General features: G+C 39.1%; 2 protein-coding genes and 1 pseudogene across 2 annotated transcripts; 1 reads left to right on the top strand and 2 right to left on the bottom strand.

Annotated features, from left to right (window-relative positions):
- Positions 1-522: 522 nt before the first annotated feature.
- Positions 523-4965, bottom strand: LOC124265027. Its single transcript, XM_046699808.1, has 3 exons — positions 4851-4965; positions 2817-3050; positions 523-1454 (listed from the first exon to the last, which is right to left on the bottom strand). The coding sequence occupies exons 2-3, from the start codon at positions 3046-3048 to the stop codon at positions 1183-1185; spliced, it is 504 nt and encodes a 167-aa protein (XP_046555764.1). The 5' UTR covers positions 3049-3050; positions 4851-4965; the 3' UTR covers positions 523-1182.
- LOC124265028 lies at positions 4953-8188 on the top strand. Its single transcript, XM_046699809.1, is given in 5 exon segments — positions 4953-5029; positions 6164-6463; positions 7563-7625; positions 7628-7728; positions 7731-8188. Coding segments are annotated over 4 exon segments (495 nt in total). The 5' UTR covers positions 4953-5029; positions 6164-6177; the 3' UTR covers positions 7776-8188.
- Positions 8189-9438: 1250 nt separating this feature from the next.
- LOC124265021 overlaps positions 9439-12157 on the bottom strand; it is a 126340-nt pseudogene continuing 123621 nt past the window's right edge.

The raw sequence follows: 12157 nt of genomic DNA, 5'->3' as shown, positions 1-12157 counted from the left end.
TATTGCTAAAGGCGGCGTAAAACCATGCTCACTCACTCACTGTTGGACCTTTCGCGTGTGTTTTAATCCAATGTGTTAATTACCTTTCGATCAAGAATGGTTTCCCCCCTGGTGTTACAATTCAGTTCTGTATGAATATTGAATACCTGTTAAGTCTGAGTCAACCTTCTCGTTTCAGCTGGGGAAACAGCTCTTAACTATTTCAACATTATTCCAGTTATATCACTTGCGTGTCAATTAACGCGAAGAAAACCCGAAATGGTGCAGTTCCTAAACATACGCCACTTTGGTGTGGTGCTGGCAAACGCAGATGTATAATGGAGGCGAATCTGGGATTCAAAACCACAAATATAGGATCCTGTCATGCCTAAGGGAAGTAACTCTCCATAGCGAGCTACGTTGCTTACAAGGCAATTGAACCATAAACCCGCGACTATTTAGGCCTAAAGGCAATGTGTGCATATAACGACTAATGCTAAATTGAATATGATATGAAAGGAAATACAAGAAGAAAAGACGATAAAATATTTGAACAAATGCATTACAAAATATTATACATGTTCAATATAACTCACACGCAAAAGTAATATATATTCTCAAACGTTCATGTTTTCGGAACATAAGATTGCAAACAGGAGCATAGACAAAGAAATAAGTGACTTCCCAGAATGGACTTTGCAACATGTGGAATAATATTACATCTCTCCATATCTAGTAATTGTCGTAGTAACGGATCTGATCGAGGTCTTCCTGAATCTTTTACATCAGTTTCATTCTCACGCCAAACTGGGTTGATGATGATTAATTCAAGAAAATAAAACCAATTAAGGTATGTGTAATTATATTCTCTAGCATGCACATTTTGAACACTTAAAATCACACAAAAATGTCTGAATATATCGTTTTCAGTGAGTTTTTAAAATGAATAATTTGCAATTATGCGTTGGCGTCATGTACGAATGTCATACAAGAGATGATACATGTTCAATAAAACTCAAACACATATGTTATATTTATCATCCTTCAAACGTTCATTTTTGGGGATATTATCCGATTGCAACAAGCACATACAAAGAATTTAGTTACTTCCCAGAATGGGCTTAGCAACAAGTGGTATAATATTCTATCTCTCCATATCTGGTAATTTTCACAGTAAGGAATACATAGGTCTTCCTGAATCTTCTACAACAGTTTCGGGACATCTCTGGGCTCAATGCGCATGCTCGTCGGGTATTCCTTCTTCCGGCGCTCTCGCTCAGTTTCGATGGCCTCGTGGTAGTATCCGTAATAATCGCCTCTCCCTGCACGTGCAGGGGGCACCCACTGGTCAGCTTTGGGCCAGGGGTTTTGGAAGATGTCCCTGTGTGGCATGGAGGGGAGATTGCGTGTATAGCCTGACAGTCTGAGAGCAGGAACACCGGACTGCTTCAAGCCGACGTCCTTGTGGTAGTAGCCTGGGACAAGAAATGATGAAGACTTGATATGGTAGACTCGACCTTGACCCGTAAAATATGCATCAAATGAAGTTATGAATGGGGGTGCCATGAGTATGTTACTGATTTTTCAGTTTTGGCCAAAAGAAATTCGAATATGAATTTAAACTTTGAAAATTTAACATTGGCGTTTCATGGTATCCAGCCATAGGCGCCTGACTCTGATATATTTATAAGTATGGCCTATATATATAAGATTATCTTATACTCAAAGTATATCAGAGTCGAAATGCCTATATCCAGCGTACTGTTAGCACCATTTGAAATACAACTCAACAGGTACCGGCGTCCGGGGTATAAAAAGGAGTTTGGTATCATCATTAATTGGGCACGTATCCCGGGACTAGGAATTATTTTCGATGAAGTGTGGTTGTTCGAATTTGTTCGTTTGTTGCTGAAGACCAATTCCATTTATATTCATATACTCTTAAAAAACGTAGGGGAACTTCGTTTTTAATTTACGATTGAAAACATTGGGAGATATGTCGGAGTCAAGCAATGTTATATATCAATATCAATAATATATATGATAATAATGAAGGTTTAGAGAGTGCATCACCACTTGCACTTCCTTATGACCATAGATGTTTGAACAGGAATCACTTTTGAAAGATGATTGGTGTATGACCTGCAATTTGCATGTATAGGATTTTCATTTTCAACTCCCCCTCCAAAAAAAAAAAGGGCAAGTAGAAAATGACTACAACCAACGCTAGCCGATGCAAGATGATTGTCGAAATCATGGTCTACAGCGATTTATCGACATTCATGAAAATTGTCAAAATCAAGACAATGCACGTGTATGGAGCTACTGCATTGTGCACGTGCATCACATGCGTTTTGGGGTGGTGATAAAGAGAAATGGTGGTGCTTTCATGAGATATCAGTCTTTGAAATATTTGAGAAGGCTTATACTTCCTATCCAAATTGAAAGTTCAGGTTCCCCAACTTTTTTGAAGAGTATATTTCGTAAAGTTTGGAAATACACTGACGTACAAAAAAAGTACACACTTGGTGCTTTGGGGTTATTTTCCAAAGTAACACGAAAATCTTTTGAAAGGGGTTTTGATAGTGACTTACAAATCACAGACATGGGTACGTGCCGGAAAAACACCACCTATATCCTTTGTGTGTATTAAAACGTGACAGGTACGCGTGAATTGTTGGAAAGAGTAGTTGTTTCATATTACAGGTAAATGCACACATTTAACATGACAGCTCAGTGACTATGACAGAACACCGAGAAACCTCAAGTTATATATCCAGTTATATACAAATGTGACGTAATACATGACATCACACACCACGTGACCTGTGACGTACCTCCAGGCGTGTCCCTCTGGCGTGTAAAGGCCACCCACTGGTCTTCTGACTGCATGTCTATAGCGTCTCTCCGCGTTTCCCGGGGCAAGGAGCGATAGTCGTGGTACTTGATCCAGTCTCGCTCCGAGGGGACGTAGTACTGTTGGCCCATCCACACGTGAGACTTCCAGTCCCCGGACAGATAGTTGTTGGATGGGGTGGAATAGTGGGGCTTCGGCAGCTCAGAAGACATGGCTGAAATACCATATGTACAGTAAATGTCGGGTAGCATTCCGGGTGGGCATGTAGGCAGTTGGGTTAAGTGTTTAGGAACTCGTTCATTCAGCTGAGTATATTAATTGTTTGTTGCTTAACGCTGCTTATTAAGCAATATTGCAGCTATAACGCCGCCCGGAAATAATATGAGAACCACTGTGAAGATTCGGGTTAGAATTTATTTTCAGGACGCGATCCACAAAGTTGGTTGTTCTTTAACGACGAACTCACCTATCTTCCAACTATATAGCGGCAGTCTGTAAATAATCGACCCTGGGCCAGACAATACTGTGATCAACAACATGAGCATCGACCTACGCAATTTGGATACGAGATGTGTCAACCAGGTCAGCGAGCCTGACCACCCGATCCCGATCCACAAAGCGTTCGCCAATTTTCACGGAGTTTCAACATTTATTGATCTGATAACAATAATCTTTTCAACTTTACGAATTTGTTTTACAATGCATCATTTCATGTGTAAACAGTACCTTTAAACAGTATGGAATATTTTGCAAAATCTGGTTTAGGACAGTTGACTGAAGTTGACTACATTTACACTAGTACGTGAGTCTAAACTTTTGATGGGTAGTATATATAGATATAGTTCATTGTGGAACTGATTTTCTGAAATTAAAAATTTAAATCGCCTTCAGATTAATCTGTGATGTAGATCGAGTCGCTTTTTTCGGAAACAATTTTTGATAAATGTATATGAAGAATGATGTAACTGAACTGTTTTTGGTAATATGCAACGGTAATAAGGTGTAGTTTTTATCACATCAGTGATGGGCAAAACTGAGATACAGAAAACTCTTCATTATTTCAACGAAAATTCAGGGCGATCGATAGATGGGAAGCAATAAAGAATACGGACAGCCCAAGGGTTGTCTGATGATACAGGACGTGTCAGTCTAGAGTGCAAGACTGTGCTCAAGGTGAACCAGCGTCTTTACTTCGCGTAAAGAGACACGGCCTTCTTACGTCAACTAGATTATTGGCCAATTGACTGGATGGTAAGATGACTTGATGGTCAGATTAAATGGGCACCTGATTTGCACAAAGACGAGCTATAACATTTACTTCACATGAAAAATGGATCATTAATTTTGAGCTTCCTTACATGAAATATTAAGTGCGTGAGTTTAGCAATATTCCAGCTATATGGCGACGGTCTGTAAATAATCCAGTCTGGACCAGACAATCCAGTGATCAACAGCATGAGCATCGATCTACGCAACTGGGAACCGATGACATGTGCCAACCAAGTCAGAAATATTATGGGTTCTGTAACGTTATAAAATGACAGGGTGTACCGTAAGATTATTTATAATAAATATATTATTAGGATCCAATATTTCTTAACAAGAATTTTGGTACAATAGATATTATTGTGAGTCCTCCGGATACAGGATGAGCATTGCTAATCTCTGTGTCATCCTATACATCTCTCCTATCCGGATGCAAAGTCCCTGCCTCGTCGCACGAATCAGCTTTGAAAAGCTCGGTGGAGTTATGTCCCTTGAAGGACGAATCGATCGCATCTCGACAAGGCAGTACGATAGATTTACTGATTGCAAACTAAATTGGTACCAGTTGTGAGTGTAATCAAGATATATTTCACATGACATGTCTAAATTTTAAAAGGAGAGCATAAACTCATGCATCATGAAAATTAAGACAGAATGCAATATTCACAATAAATATATAATATTGTATTCAGTCAGGTAAATATAAACAGTTTTGAATCATTTATGAAATAAGAAATGCTGAAATTACCTTGACGAGTCTACGACAAAGAACATAAGAGACACAAGCCGTTTGTTTATACTTGCTCTGTTTCTCTACTAGGTGGCGTTTTTGCGCACCTGGTTGTTGCTACGATACGGTAAACAAGATGGCCGCCATCTACTCCAGGAAGTGACCAGTGAAAGTGTTGACAGCGAATATTGTTTAAGGTAACATGAGTTCGTCTTTGTCATTTTGATTAAGTTAATTTAGAGACAACAATGCGTTAACAACATCTTGTAAATATTTTTTGTTTGTTTTTGTATTGATCAGAAATGTGAACCTCAGCCATCGACACTTAACGATAATATCAAGCAAACTTGCACTTTGTGATCAAATTTTATTGAAGTGATGCAATCGTCACAAATATGAGAGAGAGAGAGAGAGAGAGAGAGAGAGAGAGAGAGAGAGAGAGAGAGAGAGAGAGAGAGAGAGAGAGAGAGAGAGAGAGAGAGAGAGAGAGACAACTACCTAAAAATGTGTGAAATCTGAAAACCTATGATCTAATAATAATATAGCATTGATATTCATCAATTTGCATCATCATTGGACATTTATCATAGTGATATATAATATATACACTAAAATCGTTACATAGTTCTTCTTTGCTTGTGGTTGTTGGGGAAGTTGTGTGCCTTAACTTGTTCTGATATACAGATGTCTTGAAAAGCGATTCTAAATAGTATAATTACGTCTGTTCTTCGACAGGAAAAACATTCATTGCCATTATGAAATAATTTGTTCCTAATATATATATATATATATGTAGGGAATAAACTCCACCTGAATAAAGTCCAGTCATGTGTGATGTCAATGAGCCAGTAGAATCCAGTATCATATTTACTGTTGAGGATTGGAAAGTCAGTGAACAGTTGCATTGATGGATTTTGTTGATATTGCCTAATGATATGTAATGTTATATTGTCATTGTCTCTGTGAAATTCATTGCTCAGAAAATACACAAGATGTACACAAGATGATTTATAAAGTTTCACAGTAATTTCAGATTTTGTATGCATGTTAAACAGGGAATTAATGTGAACATGAAAAAATGCTAAAAATGTCTCTGCAGTGTTAACATCTATAGCATGATCATTCATTTTTTAACATATTGCATATTGGAGTTCATTGTCATTTATGCCTTTACGTATTTATTAAGTTCCTCAAAAGGGGTGAATAGAGATTACTTACTATATTTGAATAATACAGAATTGGAGTGGTTGTTCTCATTAATTTGGTGAAAGATTCATTTCATGATTTACAGGATGTCTCAAATGTGTAATGACTTCCTATCACCATTTCAGACCAAACTTCAAGTATGTCACGTGGTTCGTCGCGGGGTGAGCTAGAGACAGGGAAGGGGACCACATTATGTGAACGAGGCCCATACAACAGTGTCCCTGTAGACAACTACCCAAGTGGAGACGGAAAGTCGTATGTGTATGAGGGATCTGGGTATTACATCCCGTCGGAAAGAAGCTGGGTGAAATACCATGAGTACAGGTCCATACCCCCCAACACTCGCCGAGACGCTATTCTGTTCGAGTCTGAGGAACAGTGGAGGAAATATCAGAGTCAGCGAGACAGCCGCTCTGCCCCTGGTGGTGAGAATATATATTGTTACCACTTTCCTTATTCATGAATAATATGGACCACTTTGCACATACAACACTGGCTGTTCGCATATGTCCATGTTGACCACCCGGGCCGAAAATGTATATCAGCCGTATCAGCCCAAGTGCTGAAAATCCACATCAGTCGTATTGCCCGGCTACTAAACTGGTATGGTATAAATACTTGCAAATGCTCGAAACTTCAATAGACGGAGCCAAGTTTGTTTTAGAGTTACGTCCCTTGATGTGGTATATATTAAAAGGGTTATGATATGAGTTTCCCTTTTGCCAATCATATTGGCCCTCGACTACCATATCAGCCCGAGGGGCCTTAGGTAGACTCGGGCTGATATGACTGGAAAACTGTCGTGAAATAGCCTCTTAATATTAACTGTTTAAGATGTTACAAAAATTTAAGTGAGTGAGGGAGTTTAGGTTTAAGCCGCTTTTAGCACTATTCCAGCAATATCACGACAGGGGGCACCAGAAATGGGCTCCAGATATTGTACCCTTGTGGTGAATCGAACCCGGGTCTTCAGAATGATGAGCAAACGCTTTACACACAAGTCTACCCCACCACCCTGTTTGTTTTCAGACACTTCAGAAGTTAAACTTTGTTGAATACAGGTGTCACTTCTCTTCTGAATCACCCACAGAATGAGTCCTAACTTCATTTAAATGCATTCTGAACAGGACAGCTCAACTCATGAAAGGGACACTGCGCTAGGTCACATTCGTACAAAGTCACGAGACAATATTCATAAAATTTAACTTTTGTTTATAAGGACATAAAGCCCAATATGTGTCAGGTGCGTGATGAATAGCTGACTCATAACATCCAGGCAGATGTATCCCCACCTTGACACTCAGAATATCCCTAATAATTGTTGGGTAGTATAGTTGTCAATGAAATGGAGATACAACCCTTGATAACTCGGATGCTCTGTGTGAGAAAATGTTGTTAACAGAAACATGACATATACTTTCCTCTCAGCGATTGACTGATATCTCTACAAATAAGACACACAAAATCTAAAGAGTATTTTCTCCATGACTAAGTCAGCTAATCACTGACAAATTATTATTGCAGGTATTACATTCTCCGAGTTCCGAGCTCCGCCGACAACACCATTATCTGCGTTACTGCCATATCAGCGAGCGGGACAAAGCCGTGGTCTGGGTCTGGGTTCTTCGTGGCTCCTACAGACAAATGGATTCATGAACAAACAGGTCCAGGAATACCCTCTAACGCTTCTACCTGTTCTACAATGAAGAAGACTGGATCAAATTCGCTACCAAGTAGAAAACCCAACTATGAAAAAGTCTTGATTGTTCTTGATTATGCATCAGAATTGGGACCCATTTATTATCTCAGCATTTCTTGATCTATTGTGCTACAAAAGTCAATATTGTTTTCAATTTGGTTGTGATACAGAAAATGTTAAAAAATCATGAAAGTGTTCTCGAGCCATTTGTACCAAATCATTGTAATTGCCCAGTGAATTATCTTGCCACACCTAAAATTATATTGCATACTCTCTACAAAGAGCAATAAGTCCTGGCCAACCTTATTACTAGGGCTGGCAATCAATATGGATCATAAATATATATATATATCTCAAGATAGTCTGTCATACAGACCCTGAAGCAAATATATACAAGAAAGCCCCCACGAAAGTCTAGAAAATGTGGCAAGTCTAGATTTCCACAGCTTCTGAAAATGAAGAAAGTCTCAGGCTCCTTTTCATTATATTTCATTAGTTTTACTATGAGCTTTTTTTCTGTAAAATATGTTCATTTCAGAGACTAGTTGTTAGTCTAATCTCCAAGATACCATGTATATATGATAGTCTTCTGTTTCCTTATAGAAGCTAGTTTATTGTTGACATCAGGTCCCGATCATGAAAATAGCCTGAATTACATTGCAGTATTGTAATGCAAATGTAGATATGTATGCAAATAGACAGGTGTTCTAGAAGTGTAATATTGAATTGTACAAATAAATTGCTGCTGCACTTCCGACAAGTGAGATACTATTTATTTCTTTAGTTTCTAAGTGTAGCAGCCATGAAATGTCTGAGTCTCGTGCTGGGATTCGAACTATGGACCTTCTGATCCGGAGTTAGACGCCTTGTCCACATAAGCAAAGAGGTTAACCCGCTAGCAAGCTGACAAGGCAAGTATGTCATCTATGGGATGGCTCCACGACCTGCTACATACTCCCCTGTCAACTTAAGGCACGTCCCTTGCACACAGCAGGGTACTGAGACTTGTTCAAATTTTATATGACTATGCTCAGCCCCACGTTGGCGCCAATGTACCGATTATAGGCACCACCCCTATAAAAATGCCACACTCTGCAATATTCCAGCTTTATGGGGCGATCTATAAATAATCGAGTCTGGACCAGACAATCCAGTGATCAACAGCATGAGCATTGATCTACCTAATTGGGATACGATGACATGAGTCAACCAAGTCAGCGAGTCTGACCACCATTACGCCTCTTACGACAAGCATGGGTTACTGAAGATCAATTCTAACCAGGATCTCACGGGTCTCAGGAACCTAGCAATGTATACTTGTGTAAGGCAACATCAGTTGGTCATTCTCTGTGACAATGACAGCATGTCAGCATCCTGCAGTGACAATATCAATCACTGGATAGTCTGATCAGGCTTGATTAGTAGAGGCCACTGTTACCTGGAAGACTGTTGGATGCACAATAAACAACAGGCAAAACATTCCAGCAACATCATGGCGGGGGACACCAGAAATGGGCTTCACACATTGTACCCATGTGGGGATTCGAACCCGGGTCTTCAGCGTGACGAGCCAACGCTTTATCCACTAGGCTACCCCACCGCCCCCTTTAACCACTAGGCTACCCAACCGACCCCACTCTCACGTGAGGTGGGAGTATAACAAAGTATAACAATGTATAAAGCATATAAAACAGAACAGTATTTTACAAATAATGTATTTATTATCCCCTCAATAAATACACCATGGAATGTGAAGATTTAAAAATCAATGCTCACCATCTGATGCCTGACCTGGAAATACAGAGGTATTGATGGACATCTGTTTCCTACAGTTACCATGGTAATAGATTGTTATTGTCATTGTAAAACAGTGGTAAACAAAAAATAACACCATCGCAGATACACCAAGAGGAAACCATTCACGAGTAATGCCATTAATGCTGATCTAATTTTTAAAAGGTGAAAGTCGTAAGATATGACAGCATAATTTCTTTCCTCTCTTTCTAGTTTGAACAATTCCTTTTAGTCAGATTTGATATGTTTTTCAGTGGACCACAACTGATGAATCAAACATAACAGTAAATCAAATGTGTTATCCTGCATGGGACGGTTTATCACAAAATGACGACACATTGACTTTGAGCGAGATCTGGTGTCGAGAATCTCACCCCTTTAATCAAGGTTCATATCCCACGTCAGTACTAACAGTATACCTGTGCCAGACAAGATGAAAATAATTATTATTAGCACATGTTTACCCACTAAATTGCAACACTGAGTTACGCACATCCTTTCCATCTCCAGGGTGCCAGTTGGTGAACATACACTAAGACCTGTTTCCATTCCGCAATTTCAAATTACCCATGATTATTGTTCATTAACATTTTACCGACAAATGAAAGTTTTTAGTTTTCAATGATGAATTTCTCGTAAACCTGTTCATAATCTACGTAGCAGGCTGCCATTGTTTTGACTTTCTCAACCAAACATTGGCTGGTTTATAACTCACATAGAAATTAATAACTGAGATTGTCAGAACCATAAGTAAGTGAGTGAGTGAGTATGCTTTTACATCGCTTTTAGCAATATTCCAGCAATATCACAGCAGGGGACACCAGAAATGGGCTTCACACATTGTACCTATGGGGGGAATCGAACCTGGTCTTCGGCGTGATTTAGCCAACGCTTTTAACCACAAGGCTACCCCACCACCTTCATCTCGCCAGAACCATGAGAATGGATCCAGGGACAGTGTGTTTACTGAATGCTACCCTGGAGACACAGACGATGATCTCCATAACACTTCCTTATATTCAACATTGCAACATCAGTTATAGAACTCTGCATCTGCACCAGCTGCAGTTCAGAAAACAAACACCCTCATTATATTATTATTATTATTATTATTAACACCCTTATTATAAAACGTAGATCACTCCAACAGCAGTTGTATCATACACACAATACATGTATTAAGCCACCATTCATCATAATATCCCATTCACACAACAAGTCAAGCGTGTTAGAATAAACTTTGGTACTCCCTTACACTGAACAGGGAGGCTATGTGGTTATACTAGAGAGAACATCACACCTAAATAACACAGAATCTTCACATTATCCATAATTACAGGCACATGTTGGCAAACATCTTAAGTTTCCAGAGTAACTGACCGAAGAACACAGTCCTCTCTACAGTTACCACAATAATTATTACAAATTCATCCCATACATATTTACACAATTAACTACAATCCATAAGGTTTATTTGTCCTCAATGAATTAACTTTGTAAGTTCCGAGTCTTGGCAAGAAACTTTTGAATTATTTCAGAGGGACAGATAATTCAAAATTCTGGATTGATAAACTTAATAAAATAAACAAAAATTAATGATAACTCTGAAAATAACAATTTCGAGACGTTACTAATCCATATCCCAAATACATCAAACTTCATTTAGGACAAGGACAATCTAGATTTGTTTTAAGTACAGGCTCATTATACACAAGGCCTTGTTAACCAATCATTTAAGACAACGAAGACGGTGAAGGGCTGACATTCTACTACTATTTGGTATTAGAAAGAACAGACAAACATAGTAATATACATACAAACTACCTTCATTGCCATGTATTTTCAGGTCCCTCTGATGAACCAGTATCTATTAACCTGATGATGCTGAGATGTATGTGACAGGAATGAAGACATTACATATGCTTTGCAAAACACAGCCACTGTGAAACACTTGGGTGACAGGGATATATCTACCAATCGTAACACCACTAATGTGAGGGTTAGAGTGGTCTCCCTTTATGGCATGCGGTGACCGAGGATGGGAATCGTTGAGTTGTTCTTCCAGCAAAAACCTGATGACGGGGCACATTTGTAGCCAACGGGACAGCAGTGGATCTTGTCAGCACAGCAGATAGCCTGCAACATCGTGTACAACATTGATTATTGTACAGACTGCAACATTGTGTACATTTTAGTACAGCCTGTAACATTGTGTACGACATTATAGTACAGCCTGCAACATTGTGTACAACATTATAGTACAGCCTGCAACATTGTGTACATCATAGTGCAGCCTGCAACATTGTGTACAACATGATCGTACAGCCTGCAACATTGTGCACAACATTATAGTACAGCCTGCAACATTGTGTACAACATGATCGTACAGCCTGCAACATTGTGCACAACATTATAGTACAGCCTGCAACATTGTGTACAACATTATAGTACAGCCTGCAACACTGTGTACAACATTATAGTACAGCCTGCAACATTGTGTACAACATTATAGTACAGCCTGCAACACTGTGTACAACATTATACTATAGTACAGCCTGCAAGATTGTGTACAACATCATAGTGCAGCCTGCAACATTGTGTACAACATTATAGTACAGCCTGAAAG

Source organism: Haliotis rubra, unplaced genomic scaffold (genome assembly GCF_003918875.1).
Source record: "Haliotis rubra isolate DU_JTF1 unplaced genomic scaffold, ASM391887v1 Scf957, whole genome shotgun sequence".
In the NCBI taxonomy this organism is placed as follows: domain Eukaryota; kingdom Metazoa; phylum Mollusca; class Gastropoda; order Lepetellida; family Haliotidae; genus Haliotis; species Haliotis rubra.
This window is presented reverse-complemented; position numbering and strand designations above follow the sequence as displayed.

Bases quoted from the DNA above. Each gene is read 5' to 3' on its own strand.
- LOC124265027 (XM_046699808.1), bottom strand. From the start codon at position 3,048: ATGTCTTCTGAGCTGCCGAAGCCCCACTATTCCACCCCATCCAACAAC. The intron at 1,455-2,816 runs GTACGTCACAGG...TTCTTGTCCCAG, and splicing joins CCAGAGGGACACGCCTGGAG to GCTACTACCACAAGGACGTC.